This window comes from Taeniopygia guttata, chromosome 4, assembly GCF_048771995.1.
Source record: "Taeniopygia guttata chromosome 4, bTaeGut7.mat, whole genome shotgun sequence".
Classification (NCBI taxonomy): Eukaryota; Metazoa; Chordata; class Aves; order Passeriformes; family Estrildidae; genus Taeniopygia; species Taeniopygia guttata.
This window is the reverse complement of record NC_133028.1, coordinates 13,184,045-13,207,301: the sequence shown is the minus strand read 5'-3', so window position 1 is coordinate 13,207,301 and position 23,257 is coordinate 13,184,045. Positions and strand designations below refer to the sequence as shown.

Below are 23,257 nucleotides of genomic sequence, written 5' to 3'. Positions count from 1 at the left end.
AGTTTGATAGGGATAGTTCAGCTGTCAGCAGTGCCTGTTGATATTTCCCCATGCCACTTTTCCACCTTTTGATGGCTACAATAAATTCCATTTTCTGTATTTTAGCTGATGATTTTTTGACATGGCAACATTTTCTTTACTGTATTTCAGCGCACCATAATCTTGTTTCATTTGCAGCTGATAAATCCATGCCATACTTTATCTCCCTCCCTTCCACCCAGTCTTCTATCTCTGCAGCTTTGCACTTTATTCCATCAAACTTTGAATGAGTCTGTGGTTGTCAAACTTGCTCTACTGTTTAACTGTCTTTTTTAAATACATCAAAGCCAGGTTTTTCATGCTCCAGCCTAAGCAAATATCCATAATGTGACAGTTTAAAATGAAAATTTTACCATCTCGACAGCTTATTTGTACAAATTCTGAGCGGGTGATAAAATCAGGTCCCCTGTAATTAAAACATTTCATGCTCTTTTAAGTTTTCCCTGAAATAAAGTGGGATGTAGTTGTTTTCATTTCTCCCAGCAGTGCCTGTGTGCTTCTCCTTACTGCTGACAATTGAGGTAAAGTGTTTTAAATGTCTTCTAAGTCACCTACACTGTCTTTTGCCTTTAACCTATTACTGCTTCTGAGCACTGTCCCAGTATATGTCCTATTCTATTCCTTCTTAAAGAGGTTATGAAACCCTCCTTTTGCCTTCTTCTCTTAATTTTCCTTATAGGGTCTAGTTCAACCTGATTTCCAGCAATTTTAATGAATCCTTTAAACTTATATTAATCCTACTATTTATTTTCTGTAGTGGAAGGAAAGAGTCAAGATTGTATAATGTAAATTAAGAGAAAAACAAGTAGAACACACAGTCCATAATGTTGAATAGACATGAAATCTTTTGAAATGGATGGAAAAGTTTCCACTGGCTTCAGTGGCTTTCTGATCAATTCATGCCAAAATGGCAAGTGGGAACATATTTATGAGCATTTATGAGTATTTATGAGTTTACCTTAAGGTTTTAAAAGTTAGCATGATAAAGAGTACAACAGAAATCTTTAATAGAGGAAATAAAGGAAACTCAGTATCTTATGTGGCAAAAATAAAAGGTTTTTCGTTATAGTAGCAGGGTTTGCTATTTATTGTGAAGGGTAAGTTCGGAGTTTGTTCATAACGTTTTCAAAATAGTGCTTTCAAGAAGAGATATTTGTGATAAATATGATCAACTTATAAACCATACATTATAGGAGACTTTAAAAGGAGTGTAAGTTTATTCCATGGAAGTCTCCATAGGTAGGCAGAGTGCTGATAATAACAGTATAAAAAGAATACTCTTTTTCCCTTTAAAAATTGTTCTTTACATTTCTGTAGGGAAAAACCTACAGAAATTATGATGTGCTGATCAAGAGTAAGATTTTTATCTGGAGGTATTGTCAAAATTTCCAACACCCTATAATTTTTTATATGGTACATAGCAAACAGCTTTATAGTACGGGAAATTATTCCAGGCAGACATGGAATGAAGGTGACAAGTCATACTACTTGTTTTCCTAAGTTACTTTTTACAAACCAATACCCATTTTGGTTATGTGATTATTGACTTGTTTTAAAGACTTAACCTTAGTTTTCTAGTTTTTAAAATAAGATTCAGACTTGTTTGTCCATAAACAGTATTAACCACTTTTGGTTCACCTACTTTACATGAAATTTTCCACTCAAGTGGAAAAAAATAAAGAAAACACGATTGAAGAAATAGGATCTTGAAGCCTTCATGGTAATGCAGGCTCTTAGGGTAAGTGATTACCTCAAGAGTTAAATTGTTCGAAAAAACACTTACTCAAGTTGTTTTCCCATCCCAGGAGAATTTTTTAAAACCATTTCTCTTACCTAAAAGGGCAAGTGAAAAGTTTGATTAGGAGATACCCTACCCATTATTCCTGGGAGTTATTTGGTTATCTTGGGCCCTGTTTTGGGTTTGAAGTGTGGATTACATCTCATACCATGCAGAACGTGGTGCTTTAGGCCTTGCTGAAGTGAAAGAATGTAAAATAAAAACTGACAATGGAAAATAGCTTGGGAGCTTGGCCCATTTGAGCAAGGTGATCTGAGAGGGAAGTGTTTAAACCACTTACTAAGCTTAGGAGGAACATGTCACTCTGGTGGTGAACACAACACTTTGAGTGATGAAAAATCACAGTGTTTCCTATCAAAGCTATTTTTCTTCCAAGTGTCACATTGGGAGAGTATTACTGACTCATGTTTGCATCCATTTACAGGAATCTCGGTGGCCTTTCTTATTTGGAGTAATCATTGTTCCATCATTGATACAAGTCGTGATTTTGCCTTTTCTTCCCGAAAGTCCTCGGTACCTCCTACTCGAAAAGCATAACAGGAGCAAGGCAGAAAAAGGTATGATAATGTCACCTTTTGCAACAAAGTGTGTTTATTGTAGGGATTCATGCTGGAGATACCTGATTCTGATACTACACTAGAAGCAGAATATTCTCAGAGAGAATCTCTTCGCAATAATTTTTTCTCACCTTTTTTGTTTGTCTCTGTATACGTAAATACAGCTGCAGCTTTGAAGTTTTTTTAAATTAAATTCTCCAGCAAGGTAACTTGTATAACATTACACATGGTGACACAGAACTAACCAAATCATCCTGCTGTTGTGTGCCAGCCACTCTGTGCAGGGTTCATTTGAAAGTAAAAGGTGGTTTCATTGTGATTCTCCCTTATCTACAGTCTTTGCACTTTGTCTAACAAAAATACAGATCCTGTTGCTGCTTTTTTCCCCCCTGTAATTGCTGTGTTTGACCTGTGCTCTGTAACTCAATAACCTTTGTTGGTCTAATAAAAAACCCATGCATCTGTTTAACTGGAAAATTCCAACGCTTCCATATTGTTTCAGCTTCACAGACACAGAATATTTTGTCCTTACTTCAGGTTCCAAGTATAAAACTATTTGCTTGCATGATCACAGTTGCTGCATTCTCCACCCCAGTAAATTTACTATGGTCCCAATACAGGTGAGGGAATGTTAAAAAATTTGATTACCTTATTATAACAACATATGAAAAACATGAGTCTATAAAAAAGGAGTCTGATTATAATACCAAAATACCAAACATAACTGCTTTACAAACTGCTCTTAAAAGCTTTGTTTGAATATGACCCTTAACATTTTCAGTCATGAATAAGTTGCAAAATTACTTGTAAAGTGTGTATCAACATCTGAAATATAAATTTAATAATCTTTTAGCATGAACTTAATGCAACTCTATCCAGTTTCTTGTATTTTGAAACTAAAAATTTGCCTTTTTTGTTCTGAAGAGCCCTCTGAAAAAGAAATAGCACACTAATGGAGAGACTCCCATGTTGTCTCAATTAGGTGTTGAGTGAAGAATTCTGTAAAGGTTGGAGCCTCGGACACTCAGAGATACAGTTCAATGCTTAAAAAAAATAAAAATAAGAGCACAAAAGCAACAAGGTTTTGGAAAGTGTTGTTAAGCTTCACAGAGTGAACAGAGTTTTGAGGAGGCAGAGAGCAGCTTTCCCAAGGTCCATGAAGGAAAGGGCTGCCCTGCCAGCTGTGCTCAGAGCACCCAGCAGGGGTGCAGGACCCAGCTCGGGTTGGCTGCTGGGTGGAAATTTCTGCAGCACCTTGGCTGGGCAGGGCAGAAATGCTTTTGGGTGCCAAGTTTAAACTGGCTCGTTTCTGCCTGACAAAACTGTAGATATAGTTCCAGAGCTGTGGCTGGCAAAGATTCTGCATCTGCAATGCTATTGCATAGTGTTAACTTGCTATGAGGAATTATTGAAAATCCTGCTACAGTACCTGGAGACCTCAGCACTGACAATGAAACTGGACCTCTCATAGGTAAAGTCTAAAAATTATAAAACATGGCAGTAAAATAACGCTACCTGCCTTGAAATTCGCACCATTTACTGTTGCTAGTAATGTACCAACTGCACTCTGGGATGTTTTCAGCATACATGTTCTGAAAATAATTTGAAATCTAATCCAGAGGCATTGGAGGTAGGTTTCGGAGTAGAAGGCATCAGGAGAGCAATTGCCTGGGGAATGAGCTTTAGTTGATGGTTTGCTGATTACAAGAAGATGGCTTTCATGAGCCACCCTAAGGATTATAAATTTAGATATTCTGGGAAAAAAGGGGAAAGCTGATATAAAATTTTTTTTCAAAGAAACTGCATATGAATATATGCTTTTGGATTTTATTAATTCTAAAAGAAAAGACTCAATTCTTATGTTGTAGATATGTTGTATTCTACAGTGTAACTCATTTTGAGTGTAGTCTACAGTGGAATTCAAAGAATAGGAATCAACAATTGAGACAAATCATCTGGACATTTGCATTATCAGCAGAAATGGGGGAGGAAAAGTTTAAGTATTAAGGAGACTGGAGGAGTTGTGATTTATTCAAATGCCCTTCTGCTTGCAAGTCATATAATGACAAAGCAGAAATCTTCATTTTAATGATGACTAGAGTAATGCTTTTAAATTATTTGTCTCTTAGCTTAAATCTGCATATTAATATTGGAAATTTGCAACTCATTCTACTGACTAAATCCCTTTTCTTTCCCTTAATGGATCAAGGCTTTTCATGCAAATATATATTTCACTGTGGATTATACCTTGTCAGAGAGATATAAAACTATTATTTGCAAAAGGTCTGCTGTATTTAAAGCAGATTACTATGTTAGTCTTTATGAAGTACTCTAAAGTATGCATGTATGTCAAAGCTCCTAAAATGGAGCTGACAACATTAATCTTCCTAATTATTTGAGAGCAATAATATCCAATGAGATAATTTAGGTCATTGAGTTTCCACAAAGTTTTGCCCCTGCTTTCATCCCCTCCTTTTCTTCTCTGTCTCGGGAGACAACCAGTCTATAATTACTGAAATACTAGTGGTGTCAACCTCTTTTCTGGCAGATGTCTTTAAGGGGCAAAGAAGAGACTAAGAGAAGGGGAAGGACTAAAACACGTTGTGTGAACAATGAAAAATGAAGGAATGAGGTAGAGTAGAAAGGCATCATGTGCAAGCATAAACCACTCCACCATGAAAAAAGCTATTTTTTGGGACACAGGGGCAACAATGCCTCTGATGAGTGAGATCTCCTGAGCCCCACTAGCAGGTTTTAGCCTGTGCCCTGCTTTCCCCTTTGCAGCAGCGCAGGCGGTGCCGCTGTGCGCGGCTGAGCCGACGTCGGACACGCAGACACCATGTCTGACTTGCTGCTGTCTGCTGCCAAAAGCAGCCCTGACTGATGAGCTTGGCTTATCTTCCTGGATGTCACCCACCTATATCCTACTCCCTGAGACCCAAAGGAACTGAATTATCTCTCGTATTCCTGTCTCACAGCTGAACATGGGAGAACTGATCCATGTGTTTTGGGGAGAGAACAGTCCACGGGAACAACAGTGTAATGTGTAAACCTGCTTTGCCCAAGAAACTAAGTCTGGTAATGGAGTAAGGGCAGAACCATCCCAGCTCCTCTCCCAGGTCCCATAACTAATATTCTGCTCATTTGATAAGAAGCGAAGGGAAGAAATTGCCTAACATTTGACTGGTGTGATCCTTCTTCTTAATCAAGGCCAGACAGCAGAGGAGAAATGGCTACCCAAGTGGTTGAAGAGAAGGACTTTGGAAGGAGATTGCGGAGATGAAGAAAGATAGGGATAGAAACAGGAAGAAAAAGAAAAACCTGTTGCTATAATTACATCAGTTTACCATCCAAGTTCTAGGACAGTAAGACAGGGATTTCACATTAGCTGTCTATTAGTTACATGCCAAGTGCACCCCTGATCTGTGAGTATCACAATGATGTAATGTAAATAAAATCAGTAGTATTGATAAAATGGAACATTTTTTATGACTAACAACATAGGTTATTAACACTTGCAATTGGACAGTTGAGGTGTCTTTTTTGAAGTGCGCTGTTACAGGGAGGAATCTTGCATTTTCCATTTTCTATGAAGTGACAGGAGCAGGTCATGTAAATCAGTAATGGAATTCAGCTGGTATCCCAGCTTGCCAGAGAAAAGAATATTGTTATGTCTTAAGGGTCAAACAACTTGCATAAAATGTCACATCAACATCTGTTGGTGACATATAAAATCTGTTAATCTAGTATGTTCAGTCATCTGTTGTAAGTCCCATGGTTATGAAAGAAGCATTACAATAGGTATAATGAGAAGCATAGATTTAAATTTTTAGAAAGATGGATTAGGGTTGATACCTTTTCATGTGACAAAAGAGCAAGCCCAATGCTGATTTAAAAAAGCAGGCAGCCAATTTTCTTCAAAGTCCTTCAGGGGACCCACATGGACTGGAGAGGTGTTAAACCCAAACTTTAACAGCAGGAACAAGTTACTACAAATCCAGTGATTGAAATAAATTGTTATGACTGACAACAAGCACATATATGATTTATTTTTGTTGCTCTGTGGGTTTTGTATATCTGTAAGGATTATAAACTATTCTTACTGGAATAAGAAAGGAAGAGATAGCCATGACTACCACACTTGCTGACTTTTTGTGAAGGCTTTCTCTCAGATGTTTACCTGGCAAAAGCTGGAGTGATTGTGGTGTGTCTGATTTGTTTTTAAACTTTTCTTAAGCCTCCTATATTTTAGAAAGGATATTAGGTCATTAAACCTTTAATACAACCCTGTTTACCAATTCTTGTGTTCTTTTAGGGTGGTGTGTATATGTTTTGTTTTGGCTAGTTTCAGGTTAACCTGAAACAGGCTTATTGATGTGTGTAAAACCACACATACAAACAGGCAAAGATATAATCCTTCACTGGATAATAACTCAAAAAATATCTATGTGTTCTTTACTTAGAAGAAGAGGGAGGTGACATGTAGGAAAAGCCTAAGGTCATTTGCCTGCAGTTATATTGCCTGAGATTTTTTTCTTAAATTTTGCTATGCTGCATGCTAGTAGATAATCTATATTTTTCTAGATTTAGATAGCATTATTATATCTCTTCTAGGAAGATACAAGTGAGTTATTCTTCTGGATTTTTAGTACTCTAATAAAATTAGTTTATATGAAATAAATGTTAGTTCATTTCGTGAACTATTTCTGTGGTAACATGGAGTTATTACAGGGAAATTTCTACTACCTTCAACAGTGGCCAAATAAGATGCTGTTTAAGCATAATTTAGGCAAAGATGTGTGAGACAGTGTGACACTGGATTTAATATAATTAATCATCAGGGAAGTGAATGTGCCTATGGGAAACAGATGACAATAATACTCCTGCAGCTTATTTTAATTTTTGTCTGTTTCTTTTCAGAGGATAAGCCCAAACAAACTTTGACCACTTCTCTCTTTTTCTGCCCCTTTTTGCCTGGTGCTGGCTTTATACTGTAAACCACTCAATACCATTTTGATCTTTTAATATTTCTTCTCGAAGTTCACATGCTAACTCTGTTGATAACAACTTTCTTTGCACGGTCCTGGAAGTACCATAGTAGGAAAAGAATTAGTAATTCCCTATGTAGCTGAGATGTTGAGTGCCCATCTTGAGTTAATTTAAAGGCCTGATTGGTTTTAGAGATGGTATCAACTGACTTTTTTTTCAGATCTTTGAACCTCTTTCAGTTGTTTCACCTTCACTAAGTGAGATAAATAAAAACTGGAGTAAATGGAAGGGTTTCCTGACCCCTTTCCCCTTGACTGGAACCATCCAGTTCTTTTCCTATTTATAAAGGCAGTATTCCAACTTTTGGAGGCTGAGCTTCTAAAACCTTCTGATCCAAGAGAATGAAATAGGAATCTGGAAAGCTTTAAAAGGTTCTAGAATTGTAACTCCTTGGATGTGTTAAGTGTTACATGAAAATAAAGCTTCCCTACGGTGAGAAGCAGCCCATCATGGAGGGAAATGAATCATTGCAGGGAGGAGAGGAACAACTTCTGTGCTTCTCAGTGCCAGTAATGGCAGGGTTTAGAATGTAAAACTAATAGATTGAGCATCACACATTGAAAGATTTTTGATTTTCCCTATCTCCCTGCTAATGCAGAATTTATTTCCACGTTATTTATATATAAAATTGTGATTCTTATGGTACCGAAAAGCTGGTAATGGAAGAAAATTAAAGACATTGAGTAGCAGGAAAATGTTTTTCCAAGAAAAACATTTGTGATGTCTATTCAAAACTATACATGTATACCATAGTAATTTCTTAGTATTTCTTGACTTGTTGGTAATTTTAAGTATCCATCACTGTTGCCTAGTGGTATTTATATCTGTTTATTTAATGCCATGAAGGAAAGAAATTTTGTGTCTATGTTTTTTCCTGCCTTGTACTTGACAATTTTGGTAATTGCAGTTTTTTAGTTCCTCGTCCCTCTAGAAATACATCAAACTCCCTTGTGCAAAAAAGACAGATTGCTATATTTTTACTTGACTGTACCTACAATTTTGACTTGTGTGACCTAAAGTAATGCTGACGATTCCAAGGACAGGAAAAATAAACAAAATTGTGCACTGACCTAATTTACACTGATAAACCAGATGCTTAAAAATCTGAGAGAATCATTTCATGGAAGACTATGGTGATGCTGTTGTTTGATAGTATGTCTGGTTGTTCTTATCTTTACCTGAATTTTTTTGGATCAACATTGTAATAGTAGTGAGGAAAATGTAATTTCAGCATGAGACATTGACTTAAACATACTGTAGGCACACATTGATCTAATTTTACATTTCTTATCGCTGTCTTTAAAATGTCACACTAGTTAAAGTGAGTGTTTAGCATGTTATTTATTAAAAAATGGGCAATAACGAAGGACAAGACTGAGCAGCTTAAAGTTTTAGTTCTGAGATCTCAATTTGTTAATTCATTTCTGATTGTACATCCTGTGTGAAAAGATAAGTCTCATACTTATACTGAGAGATTTTAAAATTCTGGCCTCTACTCTCACAAGAGAGAAACTGGTTATCAGAATATATGAATGTTATTAATTTACCATTTACTCAACACCCAGAGCTGGTTCATCCCTTTAAAAAATCATCCTTCTTGTTAAGCAGAATCAGGTGGGGTCCATTAAAATGCAAGTGCTAAGTGCCTCAGAAAAACTTGGCGCAGAGCTGTAGTTCCCTGCACTGCCAGACCAGGAGCAGGCAGAATGTGCAGCCTTGTGCATTCACCAAAGTGTCAGAGAGGGATAATTTGGGAGGCCACCAGTTCATTTGTGTGACCTCTCCCTCATAACAATGAAATGCCACTCATTGGCCTTTTCACCCAGGTAAAGATAAGATTTTGTAACTTCAAAATCTAAATAAAGTCTGGATGTATTAACCATGACTAGTCAGTATATCTAGTTTTCTTGACCATCAAAGTGCTTTTTTATGATCCAAAAGTGTGTAAACATACTGACATATATGTTCATTTGTTTATAGGCAGTCTTACGCAAAGCCGCGGTTATGAAAAATTGATTTGGCTCTTAGGTGAACTAAATTAACTTATTCATTTAATAAAAATAACAATTTTAAGTGACCTGCTGTGTAAAGGATTGTTTTGAGTGTTAGCATCCTACTGGGTCATGAAGCCTTGTTGCAGGTGTGTTTGTAATATCATTGTTTCTCTGCAGTCACTCTGAGGTAATAAGCATTTTAAGCATCTCTTAAAATGCCAACCCCTGGGGTAGTTCATTAGATTGAGACAAAAGTATTACCTGCACAGACAGTATCTGTCAAACAAGGTGGAGACACATCACATCCAGTCAGAGGTGTCTCTGTCATGGAGGACATGTGAGGTGCAAAGCCTGTATTATTCACAGTGGAAGGATATTTCAGTGTTCAGTACTAAATGGTGTGTTTCTGGTGAGATGAGGTTGGTTGCTTGCTTACATTGGCCACGTAAATATGTTCCCGTGACTCCATATTGGAAAATATAAAGTCTTAAACTGCTCTGGGTAATTATTTCTAATATGAATCACCTTGACAAAGTGAATTCTTGCCTACATGCTAGTAAATACAAGAAGTAATATGAAGAGTAGTAGCTATTCCTTTCCAAGGTCTGCCTTTTCTTGGTTTACCAGACTTATATGCATTTTTACATTTAACTACTTCTCTATCCAATCTATCTCCTGCAACAAAGCCAGCTATACCGCTGGCTGCAAAAGTAGCTAAGTTAAATAATGTTCAAAGATGCTTTGGTAATAAATAATTTCAAGTCATACAGGATTTTCACTCTTCAGTAGACCTTAGACTGTATTATATATGAAATAACACAAGAGAGATCTTGTAGGGAGACAATTTACAGTTTTGTTTCAGTTTTTGAGCCCAATAGCAAGGATGAACCAGATCACATCCAGAGCAGAATGATATTGTTGGCAGAATAATTAAGTTGTAGCCCATGTATGCCTCCTGTTTGTGCCAAGCATTTCCCTTTTAAAGATGCAAAACAGGTATAAATGCACATAGTGCCAAGCATCTGGCCCAAAGTACATGTCCTCTCTTTGCAGCATTTCAGAGATTCCTTGGGAAAGATGACGTGTCTCAGGAAATAGAAGAAGTTTTGGCAGAGTCTCGAGCCCAAAGGAACACCAAGCTGGTGTCGGTTGTTCAGCTCCTGAGAACCCGCGCGGCGCGATGGCAGATCCTGACCGTGGTCGTCACCATGGGCTGCTACCAGCTCTGCGGGCTAAATGCTGTAAGTGTCCTTCCTCAGTCCATGGCACCTCCTGGGGAGCTCCCTTCTTTTATGACAAGGTTTGGATTACACTATTTACCAACCTCTATGAATTCCGTTTTTTGGCTGTTTCGTATTAGCAATGACTCTGTGAGAGCAGTGTGTGGGAAGATCCACAAAGATCCGTACTGCTTGGGGGCTTTTAAAACAAAAAGTTTGAGGAAAGCCATGTTGTGTTAACTTTGAAGGAATACATGAAAAAGTAGAAAAGATCAGCAAAGAGCATGCAGCTTTCACTTCTGATACTCAGATTCTCTGTTTCTGAATATGCACCATGCTCATTCAGAGTTTTTCAGTAGACATTTCAGCTTGGCTTCATTCAGTTCAGTGCTTACAGAAGTCAGAAGTCATCAAAACTTCCTGTAAGTGATTTTAAAAGGTCACATTGCATATTTGATTTTTTTGCTGCTTCAGTATTCCTGTCTTGGAAAATGAAGCAAAAGAGGGAAAATACATCAAACAGTGAATCCTATTGACCATTAATATGTCTGAGGCTAATGGATATCAGAAGTCTCCTTCACCACCTATCTGAGCCTATATGAAAAGGTCACAGGACAGTTTAGGTCAGAAGATCCCTCCACCTGGTCCAAGCCCTTGGCTAGAGCAGGAATGAGTTCAGGCCTTGTGCAGTTGTGTTTTAAGCATATTCAAGGGTGAAGAGTCCATAACCCTCCTGGGCAACCTCTGCCAGGTGTTTATACTACTTACACTGTGAAAAGTGTTTTCTTTATATCCAGCCAGAACTATCCTTGCTGCAGCTTGTGGCATCTGGCTTAGATGCTTTGTGCTACACAAAACAAATATTCTCATGAAGCACCTCAAAGGGAAAGGGTTTTTTGTCATAGTTCAGAAGCATACTTGCTTAAATATATGAAAAGCACTATTCTCACTGCTTCAAGGAGCTCTCACTGTGCTCTGAAGCACACTCCAGCTAGATTTTCCCCCCAGGGCTAATAAGTCTGTATGCGTTAGTATCTATGAACACTAGCTCAGGCTTATCTCAGGTATCTCTATAGCTTTAAGACTCCAAATAAAAGTAATTTCTCTAAGACCATTTGAAATAATGCAATTGGAACTCTTTTTGGAAATACTAGGAGGGAACTAAAAGCATTTTTTTCATCCTGTGGAGTAAACTACAATAATGTGTGTATAGGTGGTGTTTTCTTCTAATGGTAGTATTTCAGTGCTAATGGCAGGTTATTTTATTCCTCATTGTGGATACATTTTTGAGAAAAAAAACCCCAGAATTATCTTGTCATCCAGTCTTTTTAAGATTTATCAACACACAAGAGAAAAAAATGACACTTATAGTAGCAAACAGACTGTTCAAAAAATGAAGAACATTGTCTATAAGAAAAGGACACAGCTAAATTTTCAGGGGAAATGGAAGAGTTTTGTGACTTTGAGGATACTTAATAGTTGATGGAAATTGTCCAGTATTCTGTGGCAAAACAAAGCCACACTCTCATGGCTTAAGTGTTGATGTGCGTGGACAGTCAGACATGTCCAGTCCAAAATGAATTCCAGAGTTACTTAAAAGTGTCATTGTATGGCCACTTTCTGAAAATATGCCTCAGAAAAACTGTTGTTGACAGGGAACCTGTGTGTTGAGTTGGTTGTTTCAGGTCTTCCTTTTTTATTATTACTCTGTTTCTCTTCTCATGAAATGTCACCAAACACAAAAAAAAAAAAAATTATTCACACAAAAACTGTGTTCTGAAATGGATTATTTAAAGAGTTGTTAGTAACAGTTAATAGGAAAACCAAGAAAATTAAGAGACAGATCAAGAGAAATAGCTGGACCACTTGATTAAGGGACCAGGCTTCAAAAACTTGTCCCTTTTGCTTGGCTTTCCTGGCTGATGCTGCTCCAGTCATCTGAAGCTCCAAGATGAGAGGACAGGTCCAGGTGTGACAGATATTGGTGAACCTGGGTCTTGGTTTGCCTGAGTGCATCTGAACCAACCTGCTGGGTGTGAGCCAGCACCAACCAGGCTTTGCTGGCAGGGAAGGCTCCTTCTAACTCATCTGTTTGTCTGTAATGCCCTGTTAGCCAGTCTGGTCTTTTCCATGGCTACCATCTGGACAGGGCATATGGGAAAGTTGGGATTCCTTCAGGCGAGAATCTCAGGTCATTCTCCAGGGAAATTGCCAACTGGCAGATTTCTGTAATCTTCCTGCTGGCACCTGAGAACACTTGCTTCTTTTTAAGGATTTTACTCAAACAAAAATTTGTTTTGCTTAAAACAATACATTTGTTTATTTCCACATGGAACAGAAATCATGGTGAACCTCTGATCATGCTAATGTTTTCAATTATAACAAAATACCAGACAGCCTGACCTAAACTGACATAAATAAATTATTTCCTATTAGTCTCTTTTACTCTGTTAACATTTATCTGATACATATTAGCTATAATAAATTTATTTATCCTCTACCATTTTATCTCAGTTCTAAAGAAGTCACAAACCTATGGTGAAGTTTCACTGGTGAAGGTTATACTTTTTCATATCAGGGAATACATTGTATGACATACTGCACTAAGGGAGTTTTTCCCAAAGTGGGAAGTTGATGTGAATGGGACTCTGATGCTTACCAGGCTTGCTATTTTAGAATGTTGCCACTATATATTCTCTGTCTGGATATGGTTTTACTGACTAAATATGATTGACCTCCTCTAAGTCATACAACCTGTATTTCTGTCCATTAGTGACAGCTACTTCAAGCCTATGATTAAAACAGCACATTACTTTTCCCCAAGCAACTCTAATTTTAAAAGTATCTTTCCTTTCTGTGGATAATAAAGAGAGACTGGGGGGATGGCTTGACTCCAGTAAGGGTAAAGCAGAAATAACACCTCACTCCTTCTGTCCAAAAATGATCAACTTCTTCAGTGCCTCACAACATCTCTCTCCTGTTCTCTCCTCTGTTGTTACATGCTATTGAAGTATTCCATAAAGTTACAGGAGCTTGCTTTGTAAGCCACACAAAGCCTACTTGTATCCTGTTGTTCAAGCATAAAGTGAGTTTCTTCAATTTACTCCTAAAGTGATTTAAGCTAAATTGAGTTGAAGCTGTTTGTAATTCTGCCTGGGTCTGCAAGTGGAACTACAGCAGTGGTGTGCCTAATCCACCTGGAATTTGCACTTGCCCTGCATCTGTTGTCCTGTTCGGCTCTCGGTGACCTGGGACTGCTCAGAGTTTTAACAAGTCTAGCCTGAAGCAGATTAGATGGTTGAACTGAATACCAATATATTTTATTTCAACCTATAATGAGAAATAACTCATTTTATTTTCTCTGATACAGATCTGGTACTACACAAACAACATCTTTAGTGAATCTGGGATCAAGCATGAAACAATCCCTTATGTTACACTAAGTACTGGTGGTGTTGAGACTCTGGCTGCTGTTTTTTCTGTAAGTATGGTTATAAAAATCCATTAGCATGCTTGATATTTCTATCTAATCTATTATTAGATTTTATTTTCTTATACAGCTTAAAATAAAAAAAGAATAGGAGGTTTATTAAGTGTGATGGTTGATAATGAAATTCAAAACATTATTTCTAATTTTAATCCTAAATCAAGTTGTTTTTTTTTTCTTGGAATATTTTTTTTAAATGCTCATTAATTTTAGATCCATAAAAGGAACAGAAAAAGTTGTTATGTCCTGCAGTGCTTTGTATGTATGAAGAAGAAGAAGGCAGAAACAGCAAGGGACAAAATATATTAACTGGTGACTCATAAATTGGTTCACCTGGTAGAACAACCTTACCTGGTAGCAGTTTATTCACATCTCAGTTTTCTCGTGTGCCTGCTGGCAGCTGCGGTGCTGTTTGGAGAAGGTTTAGGCACAGCACAGCTACAGGTGTTCAGTGGGGCTGGCAGAAACAGCACCCAGGGAGGTGGAACAGTAAAGCAAGCCTGTCAGTGTTGGGATGTTTGATGTGGGAAGAATGATGTTTGAATTCTAATGCTTTTAGAAGGCTAATTAATTATTTTATTATACTATATTATATTATAGCTTTATTATATTATACTAATAATTATTATTAATAACCAATTATGTTATTAATAATAATCAATTAATCTAAACAACCATCACCAGAATCCAATCAAGCAACCACCTTGAGTAAGGAATCTCCATACGACATTCCACATGGGCACAAACAGGAGCAGTAAATGAGATAAGAATTGTTTTGATTCTCTTTTCTCTGCTTCTCTCAGGAGAAATCCTGAGAAAGCCAAGTCTCTCCCTGTTCAGAGGGCATGTGAATACCACACCAGCCGCTACAACAAGGGAATCCCATGTGGGGTTCAATTCTGCTGCCTTACTCAGGACAAACAGGCATTCTTTCCTAATTCATGAGCTCCAGAGCAGGTCCTCTGCTCTGCTCTGAATGTAGAGAGAGATGTTAATAGAAAAAATCAACCGTGCACAGGACTAGGGAAAAAATACACTAAAAGAGCTACCTAAAACTTAAAGTTTTAGTAGGTGATTACACAATTAATTGCTAAAGGAAATACATATGTTTACACTGCAATAGATAAGAAGCAATGGGACAAGTCTTTGGAATGGAAAGCTGCAAACAAGCCAGTAATCCTTTCTATGTTAGAATTTTTTCTTCATATATTCCATACCAACTCCACTTGAACAATACTGAACACAAAGTAGCAAGCATTTTTAAATGTCAGAAGAATGGTTTTGGAATAAGAGTCCTTTTCAGTGGCAGAGTAACTTCTTGTGACCTACAAAATATTAAACCAAATCCCGCTATCATGTATGTTTTCTTATAGTCTAGGACATAAGGACTCTACAGGGTCACAAATAGCCTTCTGATGCTTGTGAATTTCCACAAATCTGTTTTTCACTAATTTTTTTTTTTTATTAAAGAGACTTTTATTTTAGGATTCATTTTAATAGGTAGAAATAGAGACATATGAAAGTGCCTACCTCTTACAGTTTCTTTGTGATACTGCATACGTTGTTCTTTGTTTAAGATATATGGAAAAATAATAATGATAATTCTACCACTGATTTAAGTGAAGAATACACCTCTTTTATGTGAAAACAGATGATAATTACATGGAGGTGATTCCATGATATTAAAGCCATTCTATAAATAGAGTCTGTTATTTTTCAATTCCTTCTGTGCTGTCAGATTGTGGGGCTTCTTCAGAGCACACTCTTCATACATAATGAGGTGGATGGGTGTGCTTTGGCTCCTGCTATGTGTTTTAATTTTCTGCACTCAAGAGGAGGTTTTTACAATATTTTTTCTGTCAGTGATCCCTGTGGTCCCTCGGGAAATGCTGACGTACCAATATACCTGGTCCCTTCCAATTTCTCAGTTCAAGACACGTTGCTTTTTACCCTGAATTTTATTTCCTTAATCTTCATAAATGTTTCATTTCTGTTGTTTAAAGGAACAATAGCATGAATTTAGTTTTTCCATTAAAGATTTTGCAGCTACTTTATTTGAGTAAGCTCCCATCAAGTTTTCATGCCTAGCACTGAGGACAGGGTATTCCTCCCACTCCAAACCTCTCCCAATATTTCCTTTTGACATTTTAAAAAAAATCTCTTTCACAGCCTTAAATGTTAAATCAGGTGCATGCCTTTTATACTACTCAGGGAAGAAACAGAAGAAAACAAGAAGAGAACTCAATTTTCATGGTATTTTTTAATCTCTTGCATTTGCTAGCAGAAACTGGATTTTACTCACAATAAATCAGTAAAGGTAATCAGTTATAGAGGTATCCTTTCTGTCCTCTTGAATGAAATAGTAATTAGAAATGTCCACTAGAAATCATGTATCATCTCTGATCATTATGCATAAATTAGGTTGTCATGAGATTGAACCTCAGTAAGAATACTTGGGTATTGATGAGACCCTTATGAATGTCAAAGGAAAACAGTGAAAGAGAAATGTATTTCATGGAGAAGCAACACAATATTTAAGAGGTAAAATGCTGAAACTGTGAAAAACTTTGAAAGTCTCCCTTTAATGCATCTCTTGGGAGCAACAGCACAACAGTAATAATGTTGATGTGGTCCATGAGGAAAGACAATTAATATTCCATCCTTTTCATAGCTCTGTATTGCTTCAGATCCCTCGATATGCCCTCTTGTAGCATGATTTTCCTACAGTTTAATCCCTCTTCCTTCCTAGCAAAAGCCATATAAACATTGAAAGACATTGAAAGATGAGACATTAATCATAATTTTCTTTTCATTCACATAATTGGCTGCAACTTCTGCTTACACCGACACTTCCTAATTTACTTCATGAAATATGTATAGCATTGCATACCTGATGCCCTGGCTTCTCTCTAGGGAGAAAATATAAATTTTCCGTATATTTTTTGGTTAATGATAGAGAATCCCACCCATTGTACTTAACACTGATTTGATTTAGAGGACTGGTTAGACAATTACTATTTTCAGTTTGTTTATGAAGTTTTGTATCCTCTGGAATGAAATACTGAATAGATTTACCACTTGTTACAGAAGTAAATTACCTAACCTGATGTAATTCTTTGAATCAGGATGGAATACATCTAAATAATTCCCTGTGTTTATAGAACAGAAATCTCTTCTATAACTTATAAAGTGGCTTACCACAAACTTTGTTATTCTTCAGTAAGATGGATTACTGTTGCTGTTTTCTAATTTTTAGTAATTCAGGTTAATTTTAGTTGTTGTCTTACTCTTAGTGGGTAAAGAGAGCAATTTTCCAGTGCCTTTTTTTAGCACAGCAACAGGGTGAATTGAAAGGGAGACAGAAGGAAATGTCTGAAAAGATTCCTTCCCTCCTCCATGAAGCCAGCATAGAATAAAAGAGAATGTTATTCAAATGAAGCATCCCACATCCAATTTTGCCATCTGTGGCACCAAATTTGGTTTTCTTATAATATTCACAGAAAGAGTCTAGATGTGACTATATTGAGAAGACTGTGGCCTAAGTATTTCCCATAGGATGATGCATGAAGGTGTTACTAAAAGCCTATGACAGAGACAAACTGTTGAAGCCTGGAATGAGTTAAAATACATTGCAGTACTAGGCCATAAAAGAATGTAGGAAATCCTTTGCAGCATCACACAGAAGTCAGGGACGGCCTTGCTGAAGTCAGCCTTCTTTAGCAAGATGATTTTAATCTGCTCTAGGATGTCATGAGAAAGGGCCCTTCGACTTGTTTTTTGTTTCTTTTACTGTTAATAGATCTCAATATAGAAGGAAGTATTCCCTCCTCAGGGCATGGCACATCTCAACTAAAGGGTATTCCAGACACTTTCATAGGTGTTCTCATCTCCAACATATTTCCTTCATGATTTCCACAGGATGATGCAAGATATTGCCACTAAAACTCTGGGTCCACTATGGTCAGAAAAGAAAGAGATATGTTCAAGTAACAGCCAGTCTTAGCAAGTGAAAAAAATGAGGTGAAAAATACTAGAATCTCGAAGGTTCCTAGGAAGTTCTCTTAGAACCTGAATTTTTGTAAGTCTTATAATGCAGTCCCATGTGACATTGCTTACACTAAGTCAGAATCAGTCTTCACATACCAATAATCCCCAGTAGGATCTAAGTAGAGAGGGCAAGAATGGGGCAAACATGACATCTCCCCCTTTTTCTCCCCTCACCTGACAAGCTGTTGCTCAAAGATTACCAGAATTTGAAGGTGATACCTTGGTCTGTAGTAGGCTAGATAGAGACAGCAGTAGAAAAGAGATTGGGCAAGCAGCACCTCAGATCATGGTGTTTGTCAAAGGCCAGAGGCATTTGGGCTTATTTTCTCTGCAGGCTGGGCTGCAGAGAGAGACTGTGTTAATGCACACTGCCTTAGTGAGCCAGTGATCAGCAGGATTGCTTTCAGGTAAAGACATTATTCTTTTTTAATTGCTTTAATACACATGGACTTTTGAATAGATGAGGTCTACATGTGTTGAAGTAAATTTGTAGTGCCTTCCAGAAGAAAAAGCCTCATCATGAAGGTCTGCCTTACATCACCACTCCTAAGACCCAAAGCGTACATGGTTAAAGGCTGCATTTGGGTAGTACAAATTCTTTTGTAGGATATATTCAGAAACTGAAAGTTTTCAAGATGTATCTCCTGCTGCTGAGGATTAAAAGCATTGGGTTTGAGTAATCCTTTTATCAGTCTGTTCAGGATGATCTGCATCAGGTCATTCAAATACCATCATTAGAAAATAAAGTATCAGCCACAATAAGTTGTCACAGATCAAGGTTGAAGTCTAGTCTGGCTTTTATAGCATAAACTTGATATCTTAACACTTTTAACAACTGAATCATCACTAGAAGGAGCTTTTCTTCAGAAATATCTACAGTTTACTGAAGGGACGGAATAGGAATAAAGAAATGAGTGCTCTTGGGCTGCCCTGGGGCTATTGTCAAGCACTGCTGGGGCAAAAGTGGCTGGCTAAGATAAGTCCTTGCATGGGCAATGTCTTGGCTGTGCTGGTCTTGGCAGGTGTTGAGTATGGAGAGCATCTTTAGTAAACAGAAAATTTCACAGCCAAGTGAAGCTGGTTAAGGATGCCTCACTGCAAAATACTTCAGACTGAGCTTAGAAATGTAGGGATCAATTCCATGTTTTACTGAGAGTAATCTTTAGACAGGTACCTGCAGAAGTTGTATAAAGTCCTGCCATGGCTTTTATACAAATACGGGAAAATTGATGTGAGAACCTTGCAGACAGACATTTATTCAAGCTTGTGCTTATATGGTCAAAGTTGATGCCAGGCTCTAAATTCCAGCTTAGGTACTTAATACAATAGTCCCTTTTTTTGTTTTAAAATGAATAATTCATTTTAGACTAATGGATATACATCAAAGTATGAATCAAAAACCCCAATTTATAATTCTCAGTCTGCTGTTCCTCTCCTTTTCCTGGGTACAAGATATTACACATTGTGTCATAGATTAATATAAATGAGGTTATCCATTTTAACCCTGATATTTAAAATGGAAATAACACAAGTATTAATTTGCTGTGTTAAGTCTGAGTCTAGTCATAGAGTCTTACTCAGACCTTTATCCAAAATACATGAGAAAGAAAGTGTGGCTATTCTTGACATTAACTTATAGAGCAAACTTCTTTACAGAGCTGACATATCAAGAAAACCTGACAGGGTTTGCTTAGTACAGTTTAGGGCCAGGATATAAGTAGGGAATAGTAAGCAGCAACCTCCTGTTTGGAGTGCAGGACTTGCTTGCACATTCATTTTATCCAAGGAAGCTTGTCTGATCTATTTTAATGCACTTTGCTTTCATTATGTCAGCCCTGGTGTCTGCAGCTGACTCAAGTGAAAAGGTTGACATTTGCTTCTTTAACTTTATTCACAAGTGTTTCCTGACAGACAGAAGTAAGTTGTGTGAACTGTTAATGCAGTTTGTATGTCAGTTGTCTTTTTATAAGAAACATTTGTGTTGTGAGAATTTTGGTTTCAATATTTTTTACACATTTTCAGTAATTTCAGCTGTGTTAACCATCATGACTGTGTATAGGTTTCTACAAACACATGTTTATGATCACACAGAAACAAGTATCAACCTACACAGCCTGGCACATAACTCAGGTATTACCACAGAAAACTGCTCTAATGTTCTTCTGTTGTCTGTACTTGAGCATGCACTGGATGTCTTGTTATTTCATTTATTCTACTGTACAGTGTATTTTTGATTTGCTATAGATCTTCAATAGGTAACAGTTACCAGTACATAGCAGTGGAGCATTCAGAACTATAAATACTTAGAAACTGGTGAATCATCTTCCACTTCTTGTGAGTCATAAGTATCTTAGTGGGTTTTGCAAGTGAACAAGTTTGGATTTGTATAATCATAACTAAATCATAACTAAAAAATGAAGTTGTTGTCTGTTTACAACCTCAAAACCAGCATTGCTTTCACCAGGAAAATTTGCTGTTATGGAAGTGCAAATCCAGACTGTCCTTCCTTACTGGAATTTGTTTTGCTTTGAGTTTTAAAAGTGAAAAATATATCACATTTTTCCCGTGTTTTGTATGAGAGGCATCTATGAACTTTTTCCTCTAAGAGAAGCATCATCCCTGATCCAGTTTTAATACAAAATCCCCCAGCTCTGTAACACCAACATTTATTGATCATTACCATCAGTCCAGCACTGAAAAAAAAGAAGAGAAATTGCACAGTATGTCAAATTACATGTGCAACATTTATTGCTGAACATATAATCCACTCCAAATTACATATAAAACATCTGCTGCAGAAGTCTCTTGCAAAAATTGCAGAAGATGGGTCTTACAGACCTATCAAATAATTTTTTAGCCCTCAAAGCCATTAAAGTTGTCTTTTGGTTCAGAGTCTGTATGGTCATGTGTGCTTGCAAAATGGATTTATTAATCATAATGGGAAATAGCTGCCATCTTGTAGAGGTTTTGACAGTGAAGCAGTTGCAGTTTTGAAATATTTGGACTTCATAAGATGTTATTAATATCAGTGTAGGTCTTTTTAATATTCCATAATTCTATTATGGAAGCTGTGGGAATTGTCCAAATTATTATATTTCACCATTTAAAGCAATAAAGAATTAAAAATCTTGCCACAGAGCTGCTGTCAGTGATCTGCAGCACCACAGAGCATATCTCTGGTTGGGAAGTCCAGCTCAGGGTGAAACATCAACATGTGTTTAGGACAGACAAGCCTGCCCCAAAATCCACTGCTGAACTCCAGACTGAGGGAGAAGCACTTGCATCTCAAGGCATTTCATCCGTGGGTGTCTCTGTACTTTGCTTGAACACATCTCTTCTAGATGCTCGCAGTGGAGTGATGTGTGTTGTTTCCCAGAATTAAGGGTATTACTCCAGATTTCATTTTAGTTGCCCATTTTATTTTTTCCTCAAAAGATGTGCAGAAGATGGCATTCAGTCGCCCATAAATAATGATATGGCAAACAGTTTAGTGATTCTGACTTCAACTTATTTGAAGTGGTACATTTTAATCTTCATAAAATCCTCTTATTTTTCTTATAAGTAAGCCAAGTGTAATTAGTAATTTTAGTAGTTACCAACATGAAAAGTACATCAGCTGTTATGACAAAATACGTACTAGCCTATTTCAATGAGTCAGACTAGCAGAGTTTCAAGTTACAGCTTTTTAAGAAATTCTTCATTGTGTTTTCCTCTAGCAGATAAATATTCATATTTTGTGATTTATATTCAGATGTTAAATATAAATTTAAAAGGGGTGTAACTGCACTAGTATCAGTGTTAAAATCATGTGCCTGAGCAAAGTTTTCTGCTGCATGAATTTCTTTTGTTTGGATATTCTAATTACATCAATTATCCAAAATAACAATTAAATGCTTATTCTATATTTGAGAAGAAAATAAATTTAAAATAAATTTTGGTTAAATTAAGATTTAATTTATGCTAAAAAGATTTAAATCTCAAATTCTAAGTTTTAAGCTTAAATTCAGGGACATGTTGAAATTAGGAAACTCAAAATGCAAGAGCAAGAAGTTCACTTCAACATACTGACATTTAAAAATTATGTTTTGTAAGAACATTGTCATAAAAATTTAGTACATATTTGTAAGCTGTTCAAACAATGAACAATTTTTCAGTGGTCTCAGATAAGGATATCATGCTGAATTGTTTTTTTAAGCATGTTAAATTTTTTAAATATAATTGCGAGCACAATTATGAATGTCATAGCTTATGAATAGTGTAAAATCCACCCTCATGGGTGGGTGGAAATTGTTTTGATCTTCATGTTTACTTGGAGAACATATTTCATGATCCAAGTCCTTCGGTGTTTTCTCAAGAGGGTCAAATGCCATTTTTTGTTTTCCAGGGCTTAGTTATTGAACGGCTTGGGCGCAGGCCTCTCCTCATTGGAGGTTTTGGGTTGATGATCATCTTCTTTGGAGTACTCACGGTCTCCCTGACTTTACAGGTAACACTGGCATCACTATAAATTTTTACTCTCTCTTTTACCTATTTTAGATATGCTTGTTACTGGTTTGTCTCAACATTCCTGCATAAACCAATCATTTTAATCAGTTTGTCATGAGGAGTGAAAGGTCTCTTACACTAATTTATGAATCTGTTGCTCAAAAGTTTTGCATTAAAAAAGCTATAGGGACTTTCTCACATTCTCACATTCAGACTCCTTAATTCAAAGGTTTATGCATATGATGACCTATTATGAAGACAGTTTTACCTATAGCTGAATAAACTGTTTACCCATATTCTGTGGGTGTATCTTGGTTTGTAATTCACTCTCTCTGAGGTTTCTTTCATCCTTTATATGTCATTCCTACTTTAGGTTCGGAATTTTTTTTAGTGAAAAATTTCCATGTTTGATGTTTGTTTCAAGTTACTTTTCTGGTATTTGTATAGTCAATACAAAGACTTATCCTTTGGAGAACCTTTGGCCTTAGAAGAAAGATGGGAATAGACTTTTTAGCTGGGCTTTTTATGATAGGACAAGGGGTAATAATTTTAAACTAAACCAGTGTCAATTTAGGCTAGGT

General features: G+C 36.8%; 1 protein-coding gene across 5 annotated transcripts in view; it reads left to right on the top strand.

Moving 5' to 3' along the window:
- Positions 1–23,257, top strand: part of SLC2A9 (solute carrier family 2 member 9) — a 100,282-nt gene that overhangs the window by 47,156 nt on the left and 29,869 nt on the right. For all 5 annotated transcript variants that reach the window (XM_072928007.1, XM_072928006.1, XM_072928008.1 and 2 more), the window contains 4 exons: positions 2,262–2,394; positions 10,491–10,678; positions 14,028–14,138; positions 22,576–22,677. In XM_072928007.1, the coding sequence (XP_072784108.1) occupies positions 2,262–2,394; positions 10,491–10,678; positions 14,028–14,138; positions 22,576–22,677 (534 nt within the window). The remainder of the gene's footprint in view (positions 1–2,261; positions 2,395–10,490; positions 10,679–14,027; positions 14,139–22,575; positions 22,678–23,257) is intronic.